This window comes from Ostrinia furnacalis, unplaced genomic scaffold (assembly GCF_004193835.3).
Source record: "Ostrinia furnacalis isolate ACB-3 unplaced genomic scaffold, ASM419383v2 OfSCF4630, whole genome shotgun sequence".
In the NCBI taxonomy this organism is placed as follows: domain Eukaryota; kingdom Metazoa; phylum Arthropoda; class Insecta; order Lepidoptera; family Crambidae; genus Ostrinia; species Ostrinia furnacalis.
In genome coordinates this window covers 299,039-317,477 of record NW_021134869.1, presented here as the reverse complement: position 1 = coordinate 317,477, position 18,439 = coordinate 299,039, and the positions used below count along the sequence as shown (strand labels likewise).

Genomic DNA, 18,439 nt, shown 5'->3' with positions numbered 1-18,439 from the left:
GTTTACGATAAGTGTGCTCGCTAGCGAAAACGTCAAAAATCTCTATGGAGATTTTGTTTCTTGAAAGTAGCCGCTAGAGGCGCTGCACAATATGTCATACAATTAATGTAATTTTTTTACGCAGTCGCTAGCGAGCACACGTAACGTAAACTCATGGTAAGCACACTGAACAGTGATTACATAATTATGTATTGATTCTATGTATAAATAAATTGTGGAAATGTGTCAAAAGAAGACAAAAATCTGACCAAAAAGTTTCAAGTAAAAAAAAACCTCATATAAAAAAAATTCGCGTTGAGACCCGTGTTTCTCTCTTTTATTTCAGACAAACGTCTCAACAAGATTATAAATGAAAATTTTAATTTTTAACCCGGTCTTTTCAGGTACCGCTGATCAGTACGAGCTGGGAGATCTTGGAGACAAGTACGGTCTCATAGACGACATGAGAAGCCTCACCACGTACTACAACGAGACGCAGATGTCATTGTTTGGGCCCTACAGCATCATAGGACGATCTGTCGTGTTACATAAAAAGGTAAATAGGCACCTTGCCAACAAAGTAATACATAATACCGGCACATTATGAAGAATTCAAACTAATTTGGTGCATTTTTTATTTGGAAACATTTTCAATATAAATATTCAATGGATCGAATCCTCTAACGCTCGCGATTACTACCCAGAAAAGAAATATCGGATGATAGGAAAAACTAACGTTTCTCGAATTTCGAATCAGCAGTTGAGCTATCAATGTATGCTTGAGATTAATCTAGTTTTGAGCTTGTTCTGTAATACGGACCCAAGACTGCTACATCCCACTATTGCAGAGCTATCAAGTTCTTTTGTCCATCCAATCTCATTACCACAACGTTCCTTTCCAGAGCAAAGACCGTCGCTGGGCGTGTTCCAGCATAGAGCGTGGATATTCCCCATCGGAGGCGCGCGAGATCCGGGGCATCGCGTCCTTCCACCATCCCGGTGGCTTCGCCTACGGCTATGTCAGGATGACGCAACTCATACACAATGATGGTAGCACCAGCGATACAGTCATCGAGGTCAAGCTGAGGCATCCTGGAGTGCGGGATAGGAATCTTGTAAGTTGAGCACTAGATAATATTCCTCTTTCTACACGTCCTTCTGCCACCTCGGTAACTTTGCTTACGGCTACGTCAGGATGACGCAGCTAATCCACAATGATGGCAGCACCAGTGACACAGTGATAGAGGTCAAGCTGAGGCACCCTGGAGTGCGGGACAGGAATCTTGTAAGTTGAGCACTAGATAATATTTCTCTTTTTACACGTCCTGCCACGCCGGCGGCTTCGCCTACGGCTATGTCAGGATGACGCAGCTCATACACACCNCGTCCTTCTGCCACGCCGGCGGCCTCGCCTACGGCTATGTCAGGATGACGCAACTCATACACAATGATGGCAGCACCAGCGATACAGTCATCGAGGTCAAGCTGAGGCATCCTGGAGTGCGGGATAGGAATCTTGTAAGTTAACTTCTAGATAATCTTCCTCTTTGTAGGCTTCCTTCCACCATTCCGGTGGCTTTGCTTACGGCTACGTCAGGATGACGCATCTTATTCACAACGATGGCAGCACCAGCGATAGAGTGATAGAGGTCAAGCTGAGGCACCCTGGAGTGCGGGACAGGAATCTTGTAAGTTGACACAAGGTGGACCCACGACATCATAAAGGTAGCACGAAAGCGCTGGACGCAGGCCGCTACCAACCGGGTAATATGGAAACTATTAGGGGAGGCCTATGTTCAGCAGTGGACGTCCTATGGCTGAGATGATGATGATGACCACATGACAATCTTCCTCTTTGTACGCTTCCTTCTACCACCTCGGCCGCTTTGCTTACGGCTACGTGCGATGACGCAGCTCATCCATAATAGAAGTCAAGCTCAGGAATCTTGGATTGCAAAAGGATTCTTGAATATTGACAACTTTCTTCAACTGACTATTGCCACAAGAAAAATGTTAAGTTTTTCGGAAGTTCGTCAACCGTTTTTTCCGGTTTGGGATTGGAACAGTCCGTCCGGAGTTTCAGCAATCTCATTCGTCTTATCAGTCTTACGTCATGACATCTTGGCCTAAGAATTTTATTTCAACGTGTTCCAGACTCACAATCACCCGTGGAACATCTTCGTGAACCCGGTGGGCGTGGACGCGGCCGTGCAGGTCACCAACACGCGCTGCGTGGCCGGCGGCTACCGCTGGAACCCATACTTCACGCAGCTGGCTGACCCTCTCAATGTAAGAGACATACCGTATACCCCTAGTCCCCTAAACCCTCTTTTTACGATGAGTCCAATGACAGTTTAACTTTCCCCGGGGACAAATTTGACCTTCATTGGTTGGGCTTTTATGGCGGTCAAGCTGTAGATCCTGGCTACACAGGAGTTACAGTGGTGGGAACGAGAGGTGGGTATAGTCCCGTTTTTTGTTTGATGATGGGAAGGACTCACTAGTCCTTTGTTGGTTATGTGGGTCTCTCTCCGCTAGTAGAGCGAGGCCTACCCACTTAAGCCCGATAGTGTCTAGCTAGTGGAACCCAATGAAATGAAGTCGGGAATTATTGTCTTAACTTGGACATTCGTCTGCAGCTCCGTCTCAGGCTAGCCGTTTCAAGCAAGGCTGTCCGGCTTCGAGGGGCCCGTCAATGCCCTCCTTCGGTTGGTTTTTGTAAAGGTTTTCTGTCTGCTCCATAATAATAAAAATAAAATGACTTGTCATTATTTTCAGCATGACTTGTACAATCAAGAATGTGGTGCCGACAATCCATTGAGGTGTGATGTTGGAGATCTAACGGCGAGATTGGGGACCATAAGTAAGTTTTCCAAATAAAATTTAATTAACGTAATTAGTGAAGAGAAGTCTGTTTTCACTGTTTGGAGTTTCAAAAGAAAGTTTCTTTATAGAATAAGCATCCTCTATCTTAGATCTTCCCATTTTTTACCACAAGGCGAGGTCATACGCAGCCTCATAATTAATAAGCAGTACCTACCTACCTACTAATGCTGTCAATGGGAAAAACACGTACTAGGAAAGTTCCATCAGGAACCAATAGACTCAGAAGTCAGTGGCGTGCCCTGAGTGCCCAAGCAACTGCATTCAGGAGGATTTGATGAGTGCTGCTGACAACGCCACTCTTGTGGCGGAGTTTTGGGCTGACACTGTGTAGGTTTGTTGTCGACACGAAAAGAAGTGGCGTGATAACAAATTTTGCCATTTTTATAAATACGTGGCAGTTTGCAACTGCTCTTTACGCTTTTGCAGTCTCATCAAATGTTCTACGTCTTGTCTTCCAGCGATCGGCGGTCCTCGCGAGGTGTTCGTGGACAGCAACTTTCCCTTGGAAGGCACGGTGTCAGCGATGGGTCGCTCGCTGGTGATCTTTGGGCCGGAGCGGAGCGGCGAGCGGTTTGCGTGCGCTAATATAGAGCCTGACAAGGACATCATTAAGGCGTTTAATATCATGAAGCCGCCCAGATTTGTGCTGTGAGTTGACACTTCGAATATCTACTTGATAAAATAGATATTTCACATAATAAAGCCTTCATTTTAAAAAGTTACTTAGGTATCTATGTCCAGTTGAATAGAGATGATTTTAAAAGAAAATTAGCGTAATTAATTAGGTAGCATAATTTATGAATATTTGATATAGGTGTACCATTAATACTTAAATAGAAATGACGAATGAATGAAAACTCCATACAAAAAAGGGGCTTTTCGACCACTTTTCGACTGGTTTGCGATTAAAATTTGCACTTTGTCTAGACCCACAGTTTATAAATTAAACACTGAACAAGAGAAAAAAATGTCAATGGTCAAATACATGTTGTTTTACCACGAAGTTCCAAAACTCACACGTTCCTTGGTCCCCAGGGGCGGGTTCCTGGAGGAGGTTCGTAAAGTCATGGGCATCCCGGAGTGGATGCTGGGTGTGGATTCGCGTCGCACGCGCCTGCTGCACGCCGGATCATGCATACAGGTATTGTACTGTATTATTATTTAAAAATCGACCCTATTACTTAAGGCCCATAAAGCATTTTTGTCTGCACTTATTATGTGAGTAAAACTGTCATAAAACTCATTTATTTCTGTAAATAGGCTTTAAAAAAGCACTTTTACACGTCCCAGTATTAACCCTACCACTGCTTCACGACAATAAATGGGCCAGTGCTGAGAAGAAGCAGCGCAAGATGCTCAGACACTATTGTCAGCCTCAATAAGTTTTAATGAAATTAATGAACCTCAGTGTTAATGAAGTTGTTACCATTCTATTTCTTTTTGTACCAGGTGCTGCTGCACTTCACCGGGCCCCGGGCCAACGAGCTGGAGCTCGACTTCACCAGGTAGTGTCCCATTTGATGCCTCGTGCCATCTACAAAGTTGTCACTATGAAACCATCCCTCACGATTTGATTTCATTTGATTGTTTTTCAATTAACTTTATTTATTTATTGAACAGCAAAACACATGAATACATTTATCAGGGTTATAAAATTCGTCTTTTTGATGAAAGTCCTTCATAGATTTCACAATTTGTCTCGATTTCTTCCGACGTTCACCTGTTCATAGGGCGGTTGCTGTTCCTACAGTTTAACATAACTAAATATCACTGGCAACTATGAGGTGACTTATTTTGTCAGCCTTCTTCTCAGCAACTTAAATTGCTATACGTTTGTCTCGTAGCCTGTATTCTTTTAATTGTTTTGATGTCCATCCCAAACCTCGGTCAAAAATTTTATAAAGGTAATATTTCGTTTAATCCACTTGAATATATTCTGATATTGTAGATTTAAACGCACTGAGGTGTTGCCATTAATTTAATTGAAACCAGTTTTACCTCACTTTATTTCTTTAGTCTCGATAAAAAGTCAACCATTCATATGCCTTCCCAGGTTACTGGCATCAGGTCGCCTGGACTCGCCCAGCATCTTCATCCCGGGCTACGTGAACACCAAGCGCAAGAAGACCATCTCCTACCGCCAGTGCGGCGTCACCGATCCCAACGAGAAGAAACGTAAGGAATCAACTGATCATAAGCAATCTTAAAATAATTTAAGCGCTTTTCAGGAAACGGATTAAAAAAACAGTCATCATCATCATCATCATGTCAGCCATAGGACGTCCCCTGCTGAACATAGGCCTCCCCCAATGCTTTCCATGTTACCCGGTTGGTAGCGGCTTGCGTCAAAAAAACAGTACTCATCTATAAAACTTCTAAATTTCTAAATTATGTTTTAAAGTAGATGAAGATCTAAAATTGAAATAGAGACTGAATTGTTAAGTCTCAGTGATATCAATTATCAACATTATTTTCCTTGCCATCAAAGATAGTTTTACTGGCTTATTAAACTACTAGGTTCACAAAAAGTTTGGCTGCATTGTTTTGTTCGATCTTATTGGTCTGCAAGTACAAAATGTGGTCCAAATTCTGGTAAAATATACTTAGGTGACCACAAGACACCAAAGGGAAGGAAAGGAGAAATTAACACCGGTTTTAGGTAAACACTCGACTTGAAGGGACTCCCTCCTAGCCCTGCTAGATACCTTATAATTATTTCCTAACTGATAATATAATTTTCCTGTTCCAGGTGGCAATTACTTCTGGACTCCATCTTCTGCGACCAGAGCTGGACTGGCTACATCTCTATGCCTACTAATATTTTTCTTCAGAGCACTTCTAGAGTAATATGCTAAAACAATCAACCAACCTCGTACCACTCGTACTCTCAAACGTCGTAATTCAATGTAAGAAAAGGAATTGATTTCCTTCCATAAGCTATTGTAAATTTTAACAAAAGTGCGAGGATGAGTTGATTTTTAGACGCAATTATGTATTAAAACCACACAAATGAAAGACTAGGAGTATTTATACCAATTTTAGAAAATATTGTAAAATCAAAATACTAGATAATCTAATGGAAACAAACATTCCAAGTGCATTTTAACTACCAACCGATCTCAATCTTTGATGGGTAAACGTTTTGGAATCATTGTATGTAAATAAAGATTGTATGGATTTTGTGCCTGTGTAATAAACCGTTGTAAGATAATATTTAATTTATTGTAAATAAAGTATTATTTGTTACAAACATTTGTTTTATTAAGGACCCTAATAAGTTTCAATCGTCATGTATTGCGATCGCATTCAATATGAAAATCTTTGACCATACATCGCTGATTCTTCAGCGAGTTGTCACAGCGATTGCTGGTTCTTTAGCGTATTGCCACAGCAATGTATGCGTAGAATACTTCTTATGATTGAAACCGTTTGCGATTTTAAGTAGATTGTTGTAAATAAAAGAAATGTTCCAAATTTTAGTGTGATAAGCACGGATGATTTAGTTTGGGGCCAAGTAATTAAATTGAGATGAGACTAAGATACTGTATCACTTTGAAATAGATGCAGCATTTATAATGACTTATGAATAAACATGCCTATTATTACCTACTTGTACCTATATTTGAGATAACATAATAATTAATTAATTAAATGAAAGTAAAATAAATTAGAGACTGTTTGAGAACAAAGGAAATCCAAAATAGGGTAAACCAGAGAGTTATTGCCCACTGGTAGTGATTGCCCGCTTTAAGAATAATATTGTCAGGTGCTGACTTTGAATCACTCTAGTTAGATTTGAATTTACTAAGTAGATGGCTCCGTGATCAATGTACAGTAGATTTAAAATTTACAATAGGAAACACTAAAAAAAACAGTTATGGCGGATTTTGTCAAGACGGCTGAAAATGTTACTCAAACAGGTAAAGACTTTAACAATTTTACTAAGGAATTACTTGCTTAGAGGTTAATTTTTTTTCCAAGTTATTTAATATTCAACTAATGGTGTATAGTCATGATGAAATTATAAGTGTTTTCTTCATTATCAATGAAAATAACTGATAAAATTTGATTTCTAACGGTCATTTTAACGGTGGGTAATCACTGCACCTAAATCTGTATATTTTTAGTTATTGCCCACCATTGTTTTGTTTATTTGAAGCCTATTTTGTCATTTTAAAATTGATTATTTTGTTTTAAGATACTGGGCAATTACTGTGCTTTGATGTGGGCAATTAGTGTAAGTAATGGGCAATGACTGTACTTTTTGGAGGATTTTAAATTTATTTCAATATTTACTAAGTTACGTAAGTTTTAACTAAAATCTGTTAATATTCTGTTTAACAGTTTATTGAGTTATAAGAAAAAAGTCATAAATGGTCGATAATTAAAATACTTTCTTTAATTTTTCATCTCAATGTGTTTGAAATCTTTAAGTGGGCAATAGCTATACGGTTTACCCTATGTATTGCGAATTGAAAGTAGGCAACTGTAACTTGTAAATCCTTTTCCTAACCTCCTCGCGAAACTTGGAAAGGTGTCATTAGGTCATTCAGGACTCCCTAAGTCAAACCAAGGACTTCCTTTGTTCGCCCGCGCCCCGCCTATGGAACATTCTAGAAACGTCTCCCAGCTACGCACTTGTATCCAGGGATATGAAAATCAATACGCGATACATCCCCCTCCAATACCTCACCTAGACCCATCACGGGAAGAGACCTAACTACCTACATTAAGGATGCAAATGCTATAAATCTAGTGCCCCCGTGAATGATGGGGTGGGTGAGACGAGCGACACCGCGCGTGCGCGAGTTTTGAATCGATACGCCCTGCTCAGGGCAGCTAGACTTTCTTTCCGTCGGCAGCCATCAGCGGGAGAAGATGTTTCCACCGGTGCTCCTGGTCCTGTCTTATGTGCTCACTGTGTATGGAAATCTGGAAGGCCCGTTCCTGTTCTTCGGGCCCGAATCGCTAGAAAAGTATAAGAGGCCGGCCTTGAAGAATTTGGACCAAGATGACTTGATGCGTATATACGGGGAGGAGGCGGCGATCGTGGTGTTCAACAACCAGGATTCGGTGCCGCTGGCCAGCGGGAACTTCCCACGTCTGCGGAAGATGCTCGAGGGCCTGACGACCCTGGTGCTGCCTCAAGACTTCCTCGACGTCCATCCGGACTACATCAGCAATGAGACTCAGGTAAGATCAAAACTTCCTTAACCCTTTGTCTTTTCGTTGATTTCTTTCCCTTCTAATTTTCAAACATTCAAATCTATCAAATTGAGATCGATATCAGTAATCTAAAAATAACTTTCTAGAAAAGTCTTCTCTATTGCGCATTCAACAAGTTCTATTGATTTTTCATTGAGACGCCATTTCAACTTTGATATTCAAATAAAAGTCACATGGCATGTAAATATTCACTGAGCGAATTTTTATTGCATGTTGCGACGTTTCAGTCTCAGTAATTTTTATTTTCTTTGTGTAAAATAAATGAACATTTTCTAGTTTGTCTGTAAAAGAAAAACCATTTTCTTTGAAAGTACTTATTCAGTACAGTCAGCTCCATTAAAATGCTCAAACCAACCATCCTTTGTTGTGACGCCATTTTGTCTACTTCGACGGCTCCGCGCAAGCAACAGGTGTATTGATTTTCCGGCTCAAAGTAACTTTTCAACATTATTGCTCAATTAGTTTTCATAATTTAAGAAGCAGTTACATATCTATATATATAAAAGAAAGTCGTGTTAGTTACTCCACTTATAACTCAAGAACGGCTGAACCGATTTAGTTGAAAATTGTCAGGGAGGTAGTTTAGAGCCAGGAGAAGGACATAGGATACTTTTTATCCCGTTCGAAATAAAAAAAAGTCTGCTTATTTATTGCCATTAAGGCGGAACAAAGTTTGCCGGGTCAGCTAGTTACTCATAAAGATTAATAAATTAGATGGACTGAAACTTGAAAAGATATTGACAATGACTTGTAAAATTTGATAGATACGTACATAACTTTGAAAAATAATAATGCGCTACTTATTATTAGAATTTGGTTCGTAGTCCAAAGCGATTTGCTCAGAAATCATGGCGAAGGTAGACATTGTTACGACGCCATTTTGTTGACGAGTTCGACGCATCTGCGCATGCAACAAGTGATATTGATTTATGAACGCAAAGTGCATCCGGCGTTGGGGAGTTATGATTAATACTAACATACAAGTAATAAATTAACTAACCATGTTAGTTTTAGTAATGATACGTTATCATTGTATCATGGAGCGTGCTATGCTCGGAGTTTCCTTGCGTGATCGAATCAGAAATGAGGAGATCCCTAGTGTCAGGGGGCGGGCCATATAGCTCGTAGAGCTGATGGCCGCTGGGGTAGGAAAGTTCTTGAGTGGCTACCACGAGCCGAAAGACGTAGCGTGAGCAGGCTTCCCACTAGGTACTTAGACCGATGATCTGGTGAAGGAGTGGCAGGCAATGCGAGCGGCGCAGGACCGGTCTTTGTGGAAATTCTTGGGGGAGACCTTTGTCCAGCAGTGGACGTCTTTCGGCTGAAACGAACGAACGAACGTTATCATTACTCAGGTGTTTCTACATAATATGACTCATGAATTCAAACAGAAACTTGCAATAAGTTTTTAATTAATGCAAAAGCATATAATATTCCAACGACGCCATTTTGACGACTTCGTAACATAGCGCAAAAAGTTATTAAAAGTTTTGCTATTATGGGTCAGTTCTAAAATCCACATTTGAGTCAAAATATGTATTTAATTTTTCAAACAATCTTGTCAGTAGTAGTAATAAATTTTCAGAAATATTTCAAATGCTTTTAGTTTTTTTTTCTGATACATACCAAATTAAACGCATTGCCAAAGCCGAAGGGTAGCCATATTTCATGTAGCCGACTGTACCGGAAGCAGCGCATATGCGCATGCATCAATTAATTGATTTATGGCTGCACCCTGCACCGGGGTGGGGGGTGAGGTGTCATGGCGGGCGGTGGGTAGCCAGTAACTATGATTACATATTTTAAAATTAATACATTATAGACTTAATTAGCGTTTATACATGCACAATATAAATAACAACCTTATGCATTTTCGCTTTTTCCATAAAAGGTTTTTTTTTATAATGGACTCTACCCTCTAGTTAGGTGTCTATTTGACCTGTTCCTGTTGGTGTTAAATATCCTACTGAAACTACATAATATCTTCTTGGACAATGTTGTCCATAAGTTATAAATTAAAAATTAATTCAGAATTCGGTATTCTTTCTTTTCTTTTCGGTATCTGAATTTTTAAAATAAATAGCATATTTTGCCGAAGTCGAAGGGCATCCATACTTTATGCGGCCGACTGTATCGGAACCGGTCAAGCGGCGCATCTGCGCATGCATCAAGTGATTGATTTATAGCTGCACCCTGCACCGGGCGGGCGGGGGTGTCATGGCAGACGATAGCCAATAAATAAATAAAATAAAAATCATTTATTTTCAGACAAATGACAAAAAAATACAATACGTATGGGTACATTTTAAAGTCCGGCCACCGTGGTTTAACCGTGAAAATTAATACAACTTAACTGGCGTTTTTAATAATATCTGCTCATAATCGGCAATTTATGCATTTTCTCTTCTGCCACTTATGGCAGTCTTAGACTTAGGGGAAGTCTTTTATTTTTATAATGAACTCCCGCCGGTTGCATAGTTATGCACCTGTTCGTACTTAATATTTTTGCTCAGACTTCAACTAATTTAATTTACACAATAAAATTCAATACATTTTTTTAACTGAATAATATAAAAAAATAAGTGTCAGTTAACATATTTACTTATAGATTTACTTTATTTCACGACTACTTCTGAACTTATAAAATGAAACGCATTTGCCAAACTGCCGCACAATTTATAAACGCAGTAAGTAACACGTGAACAGTTTCGAGAAAAACGCGATCAAAGTTGAAATTTTATTTTGGGGTGTCTACAACTAGTTACGCAAATATTTGTAAAAAAAAATATATGGGCTTATAGAGCTAAACTCAAAGTTTATTTTGATATGAGGTTTTTGTATTTTAATTAATATTTTGTATTTAAAATTATTAAAAAACTGTTTATGTTATGGATTAACTAAGATTTCGTTCGATACTTACTACCCATGAATGCAGTATGATTGTTCCTTACTGCGTTTATCAGTAGTTTTCGTTACTTACGGTACATGTGTTAAATGATTGATTTAAATTTTAGTTCTTACAACGTAATATATGCGCCGTATCTTTACAACTTACTGCATTTATGAGTGGGAGTGTGAATCAAAATAATTTATCAAAACTTTAAATGCGCAGTAATAATACAATTATACTGCGCTTATCATAAGCCAATAACGCTTTCATGTTGAACTTTCCCAAATGACCAAGGGGTAAATGAAACAAGTATTATAAAATAATTGCTGAGATCGCTTGTTATTCAATCAAAAATTAAGATATGGCAACCACTTTTAGATCTTAAATATACCAATCTAATAAAATAAAGATTCGGTCGTTCGTTTCAGCCGAAAGACGTCCACTGCTGGACAACGGCCTCCCCCAAGGATTTCCACAAAGACCGGTCCTGTGCCGCTCGCATACAGGCACCTGACGCGACCTTCACCAGATCATCGGTCCACCTAGTGTGAGGCTTGCCCAAGCTGCGTCTTCCAGCTCATGGTCGCCACTCAAGAACTTTCCTGCCCCAACGGCTATCAGACAACTCATAGTGTCTCCAACCTTCAGAGGAGTGGGTACAGCACGGCATTTGACATGATTTTTGTCTTGTCCATTAAAGATCCATTTGTTGAGAGGCTCTATTGAGGCAATCGAGGATTGAGCTTAGATCCTCCACATTCTCAGCCATGACTACGATATCGTCCGCGAATCAAAGATGGGTGATGTACTCGCTGATGATATTTATGCCCAATCCGCTCCAGTCCAGAAGCTTGAAAACATCTTCCAAAGTGGTAGTGAACAGTTTTAGAAATATGACATCTCCCTGTCTGACCCCTCGCTACAACTGGAGTCCTGATCCCGGAGACGGACTGACATTGTGGCCTATTCGTACAAGCCATTCAACGATTATATCTATAGTAAACTAGCGGCCACCCGCGACTTCGTACGCGTGGATCCCGTTTTACCCCCTTTTCCCGAATTTTCTTTGCTATAAACTTCACGGAGCCCGAGACCTTTCCAACGAATGCAAAACCGTGGAAATCGGTTCGTGCGTTCTGGAGTTATAGCGTCAGGGAGGAAAACCCGACTTATTTTTATATAGTAGATTTGGCACCGTTGGAGAGACTGTAGCTTGAAGAGAGAAGTCTTTCTCATAGACCACAAATGCCAGACAAAGTTGCTGTCTATCGTACTAAAGCCTTATCGGAAACCGATTTGTTCGGGAGGCTAGATGTCGCGTGAAACCATTCATGATGACTCTCAAAAACAGAATCAGAAGTGAGATGGGTATAAAATAAATTCTTCAACAAGGTTTTGTTGCCTTTTTTGAAGAAGAGTATCACCACACTTCTGTGCCATGCCGTAGGCGTTTTTCCCTCAAGGATGACGGAATCGAATAGCTTCTAAAGAGCCTTTAGTACCGGCGTTCCGCCTGATTTCAGAAGCTCAGCCGTGATTCCATCATCGCCCGGTGCCTTGTTGATTTTCAGCTGTTTGAGAGCCATTCTAATCTCGTACAGACACGTCTGGGATATCTTCGGTATAGTGTCGGGTCAATCTAGCTGTTGGGTCTTCGGCTAGATTTGTCATTTGGACAGGTTTTCAACTTCTTCCAATAACGTAAGAGTCAGCCACTGCGTTCATAACATGTTAACACCTAGGCAGCACTCTGACAATCCTTAGTATGTACGCAGTATAATTGTAATTACTGCATTAATATTAAGTACAAGTCATCTGTTTTTCCTATGGAAACATAATATCAGTGTGTGTTTAAGTGGAATTACTGCACATATACTATGTGCAAGGTGAACTTAACAATTGTAGAAACATAATAAGAATGATGTAATTGGCACATACTGCACTATTACTGTGTAGCAAATTAAGTAAGCGCGAGTATTCACGTAATATTAAGTTATTATGTGCTCTTACTGCTAACATAGTATGTGAAGAAACCTACAATCTGCTCTTTACTGCGTTTATGATAATATGTATCTTCCGTTCTAAGATAGATAGAAAAAAACGGGTCTTTGATTCTTATAGATCGCGATGTCAGGATTCAGAATATTCAAAACAATCATAAATGCAGTAAGTGGTACTTACTGCGTTTATAAATTGTGCGGCAGCAAAGTCGAAAAGTATCTACCTCCAGTTTGTGTCCAAGTGTACCGGAAACGGTCAAGCGGCGCATCTGCGCATGCATCAAGTGATTGATTTATGACTGCACCCTGCACCGGGCGGGCGGGGTGTTAGGGCGGGCGGTAGCCAATACGTATGGGTACATGTAGAGTCCGGTCTCAGGTATTTAGCACTTAGATATTATTTGCATCATATGCATTCATCATAAAGTAATGATACAACAATTCAAGGATCCGTTAACACGTTGAGTGCGAAACCAGGTCTATAGACCTTGTGTACGTCTCGCTCACCGTGCGGCTAAGAAAATTATAGTCTTCCTTGTCGTGCGAAAGGCATAACTTCAATTGGGTCCGGTGTAGGAAAGTGATGAATATATATCTATGATGTATTCTTAAAATAGAATCCAATGATGTACCTACCTTAATACCAGGTTTTTAGACCTGGTACCGCACGGAAGTAATAAAATGTCTTCACAATGCGAAACCAGGTCGAAGCACCTTGTACCCTGCGCACCTGGTACCGCACCCCACGCTAGCTTCGTGCAGCCAGTGTTGCCTCGCATTCGTAAGAAACGCACATGTCGACATGGCGTCAAGAGAAACAAACAAAATCAAAACTGCAAATTGATTATAATTTAATTTGCTACACGATTTATTGCTAATTTAAATAATGTTTTTCGTGACAAACATTTGAAGTTGTAACTAAATGTTATTAAATAATATGTTTTCTTTAAATATAGCTTATTTAAGTATTTATGCACGTATGTCTTATTTGTAAAATATTTAGACTAAATTATTAAAACATCTTTGTTTGTTACTTTTTTAAATTTTTATTAAAACTTAATTTAAACTATCGATATTTGTATTTCACATCCCTAGAATACCCACCAGACTTCCCTACTTCAGTGCGGCACAGGGTGCATAAGCCTTGTATTTTGAATATAGCTATAATTTTTATACTAAACAAGTTATTCACGAACGCCTTCAGGTGTATGTCAATAAATGCATTATTATTAATATTCAAAGAAAAAAAACACAATAAATCTATTAATATGAAGCCAAAAATAAAATTAATATATCTTAAATGTTACAAGGTCTTTAAGCCTTGTGCCGCCACAATGTAAGTTTTAATACCAGGTTTACTGACCTTGTACCGAAGGAATGGAAAGTATTAGAAAGTTACTGCCGCAGCAAAGGTGTTAAGAAAGTCTGCTCGTTTGCCTCCTATCACATAAAAAAAAAGTCAGCCACAACCACATACTTATTCGACAAATGTTTTGTACAGTCACTGTTCAGAACTCACGTTCTATACGTCGTTCGTTCGTCGGCCGTTTGGTGTAGTGGTTCAGAACGGACTACTATGCCGAGAGGTCCCGGGTTCGATTCCCGGCCGGGCAGAAATTGAAATGATGAATTTTAATTTCTGTGACGGGTCTGGGTGTGACTATGTATAATATTTATGTATTTAAAAAAAAAAGTATATAAGTAGTATATCCGTTAAGCTAGCACCCATAACACAAGCATTAAGTTGCTTACTTTGGGGCTAGCTGGCGCTGTGTGAAATTGTCCAAAGATTATTTATTTATTTATACAATTTATAGAAACAAATGGCTGCTGTTTTCAGTCCGCTGTCCGCCATCTGCGGTTTTGGGCAGTGGTGATCTGCAGCTTGTAGTCTATTGAGGTCTTTACTAGCGGTCTGTAGTTTGAAGGTCTGATATATTATTTAGATACGGTTTGCGGTTGGGGTGTTTGAAGACGTGTATCCATCGCTTTCAAATTAGATAGCTATTAGATAGATCAATGAAATATGACATCTGAAACACTATATTCAATGGCACCTCTATGTCCCGTTCCAGATGCTGACGCTGCAGGGCCCGTGGTCGGAGCGCGACGCGCAGATGACGGAGACCTTTGCGCGGCTGCAGGACATCTACGGCAGCGGCAGGGTCTTGGGTATCTTAGGTAAATACACACTTGGGTACACTTGGGTACACTTGGGTACACTTGGGTACACTTGGGTACACTTGGGTACACTTGGGTACACTTGTGTACACTTGGGTATCTGGGATCTCTTGCAGCTTGACTGCCAACAGTGACCAAATCAGTGACTTAAGATTTAAGGATCGCTTTGAAATGAGAGCTTTTTGGTAAGGAGTTACACTCACCGGTTGCTGTCTTCGGTGGTTGCGGTCATTGCTTGCGGCCTTCGGTTTTCAACTGCGGTCTGCGGTTATATTCACCTCACCGGTTACAGTCTGAGCTTGCGGTCTTAGGCTATGTCTAAGTTTGCGTTCGCTGTTGCTATGTCTGCGGTTGCGGTATGCGGTTGCAATCTACACTGCATATTTTTTTTATAATTTCTTTAATCAACGTTTGTCAGAAGATATTCTCTGTTGTAGCACAATAAGGCACTTGTGAATATATTTTGGTCACTTCCTTGACCAAGTTACTTACATATTATTATACTAACTATCGCATTGTTATCGTTCCAGGCAACTCGGTCTCCCAGGGTCCTTCCCTGGAGTACTCGGAGCCGGGGTCGTGGGCTCGCGCGCGCCGTGAGGCCGACGCGAGCGCCGAGCCGCCCGCCGAAGACGAGAAGCCGCCCAAGGTGTTGCAGCGGTTCGCGCTGTATAACGCCACTGGTCAGTACATACGTGGACTTGTTATACCCAAACAGTAGGTTCACGAGAAATTCAAATTCAGAAAAACACCAAACAAGAAAAGATAGAAATACTACACAAAAGAGACGGCTCAATTTAGACTATGCAATCATAAGACCCCTAAACGCAACGAAACAACGCTAAAATAATATCTTTGACTGACAGTTTAGAGGACACATGTTTAAAATAAATGAAGGTTAATTTTTCGACCAAAAACGGTACTGCGTTAGAAATCAGTAAAATGATTTCTAAATTCTAGTATACTCGTAGTAGAAACTTGAAAAAACATGGATGACTTACCGGAAGGCAGTATAAAGCTGTCTGAAGCGAACTAACGACTATTATTTACCTACTTAGTCTGGATCTTTATGATACAAATTACAATTTTACAATGGTTTAAGATTACCCTTCAAGTGCTACCATACTAACAGACAACCACTTCAATTTCAGGTCCTCCCGGTCGCAGCGCTCTGCTTTACTCGACCGGCTGGCCCGAGATTCGCTGGGCCAACGGCTCCGTGACAGTCCTGGATACGCCCGTCGGAGAGCCCACCGTGAAGCCCACCCGACTGTACACCATCCTCGTGGTCCGCTTCGCTGACGGAGACTCCAGGGATAAGGTGCGTTTGGTTCAGCAGTTTAGAAACGGACGCCTGGATGATCTGGTAGTTGAACTTTCTGGACCTGGGTTCGAGATCCGATGGGCCAACGGCTCCGTGACTGTCCTGGACACGCCCGTCGGAGAGCCCACCGTGAAGCCCATCCGACTGTACACCATCCTCGTGGTCCGCTTCGCTGACGGAGACTCCAGGGATAAGGTGTGTTTGGTTCAGCAGTTTAGAAACGGACGCCTGGATGGTCTGGTTGTTGAACTTTCTGGACCTGGGTTCGAGATCTGCTGGGCCAACGGCTCCGTGACAGTCCTGGACACGCCCGTCGGAGAGCCCACCGTGAAGCCCACCCGACTGTACACCATCCTCGTGGTCCGCTTCGCTGACGGAGACTCCAGGGATAAGGTGCGTTGAGATAACTTCATCAGTTTAGAACTGGATGCCTGGGTGGTCTTATAAATGGATTATCATGACCTGGGTTCGAGAGCCGCTGGGCCAACAGCTCCGTGACAGTCCTGGACACGCCCGTTGGAGAGACCATCGTGAAGTCAATCCTCGTGGTCCGCTTCGCTGACGGAGACTCCAGGGATAAGGTGCGTTTGGTTCAGTAGTTTAGAAACGGACGCCTGGATGGTCTGGTAGTTGAACTTTCTGGACCTGGGTTCGAGATCCGCTGGGCCAACGGCTCCGTGACAGTCCTGGATACGCCCGTCGGAGAGCCCACGGTGAAGCCCACCCGACTGTACACCATCCTCGTGGTCCGCTTCGCTGACGGAGACTCCAGGGATAAGGTGCGTTTGGTTCAGCAGTTTAGAACCAGACGTCTGTTTGGTCCGAAAAATGGATTTCTTGACTTGAGTCTCATGACAATAAAAATTATTGGATTATTTGAACACACCACATGTCAGTCTAATGGAATCCATAAAGCACCTGATGGTAATTCATGAAGCATCAGCAGGTTAGTATCAGAGTCTGGCTGAAAAAGAAGAAGCTAGGGCAATAAGCGGACATAAAATAATTAAGTCCGCTTGGCTAGCTACCACAATCTTTACTAATTGACGCCATAACAGTTGTGTTCCGTCAGTTAGAGGCAAGACAGCCAGTTCCTTTGTGGTTGAGGATTCCGGATGATGCTCGCTTCCACCTTCGGCTTAATCATATCGTATCTTCGCCAGGTGCGATTGTGGTCAAATACCTGTATTGTCCACCATAAAAAAAAAGTTGCGCCTCATTGAGTCGACGATATTAACGCATTCTCTATCCCTTTCCAGATCACCCTCGAGTTCAGCTTCAAGCAGAGCGCGGGCTGGTGGCAGGCGGTGGGCGTGGAGGTCAAGTTCGGCGTGGAGCCCACTGGCCTCAACCTCAAGGCTCCCTCGCCGCCCGACGCGCCGTCAGCCGTGTTGGGCCATTCGTACGAGTGCTCGCTCCCACTGGAGTACTCCTCGGAGGAGGCTACGTTGCTTTTCCCTGATGTTTTGGTAAATTGGTCTTTCGTACCTCACATTTTAAAGCATAATATTCTGTAACGCAGTGTTTGAAAACTCGTAGTAATCTGCGTTCTGACCGTACGGAATTTGTTCCTTTTCACCATGATTCTATAAATAAATAAATAAATGATTCTAGAAAGAAGAATAATAAAGATTAATGCTACTGGTAGAGGTATTCGCCACAAATCATGTTGTTCTACGAGTGATCAGTGACAATTATTTATCATGTCACACTGGTCACGTCTTCTTGATCACGACGTGATCACAAGCATACTCACTTCTGAGACTGCATACATATGTATGTTATGTATGTAATCAAACTACCTAACATAACCTTAAGAGGGAACTCCTGACCACTAGATCTCCGAATCTAAATATACAGGTGTTCGGTAAATGGGTATATGAGCCGACACTAGCCCATGTTAACATGGGCATATAAATGGTATTTACCTAACACCCTGTATATTTAGATTCG

The 18,439-nt window shown here is 41.3% G+C and overlaps 1 protein-coding gene across 2 annotated transcripts in view; it reads left to right on the top strand.

The window, feature by feature from the left end:
• The window catches only part of LOC114359719 (Related to Sod), a 31,556-nt gene that overhangs the window by 10,538 nt on the left and 2,579 nt on the right, over positions 1-18,439 (top strand). Inside the window, exons 10-22 of one of the 2 annotated variants that reach the window (XM_028314207.1) lie at positions 384-535; positions 882-1,094; positions 2,134-2,268; positions 2,758-2,842; positions 3,324-3,513; positions 3,901-4,006; positions 4,315-4,370; positions 4,919-5,040; positions 7,793-8,058; positions 15,057-15,162; positions 15,693-15,845; positions 16,314-16,483; positions 17,746-17,955. In XM_028314207.1, the coding sequence (XP_028170008.1) occupies positions 384-535; positions 882-1,094; positions 2,134-2,268; positions 2,758-2,842; positions 3,324-3,513; positions 3,901-4,006; positions 4,315-4,370; positions 4,919-5,040; positions 7,793-8,058; positions 15,057-15,162; positions 15,693-15,845; positions 16,314-16,483; positions 17,746-17,955 (1,964 nt within the window). Of the gene's footprint in view, positions 1-383; positions 536-881; positions 1,095-2,133; positions 2,269-2,757; positions 2,843-3,323; positions 3,514-3,900; positions 4,007-4,314; positions 4,371-4,918; positions 5,041-5,614; positions 6,066-7,792; positions 8,059-15,056; positions 15,163-15,692; positions 15,846-16,313; positions 16,484-17,745; positions 17,956-18,439 lie in introns of those variants that run through there. The other variant, XM_028314206.1, reaches the window with a different exon arrangement.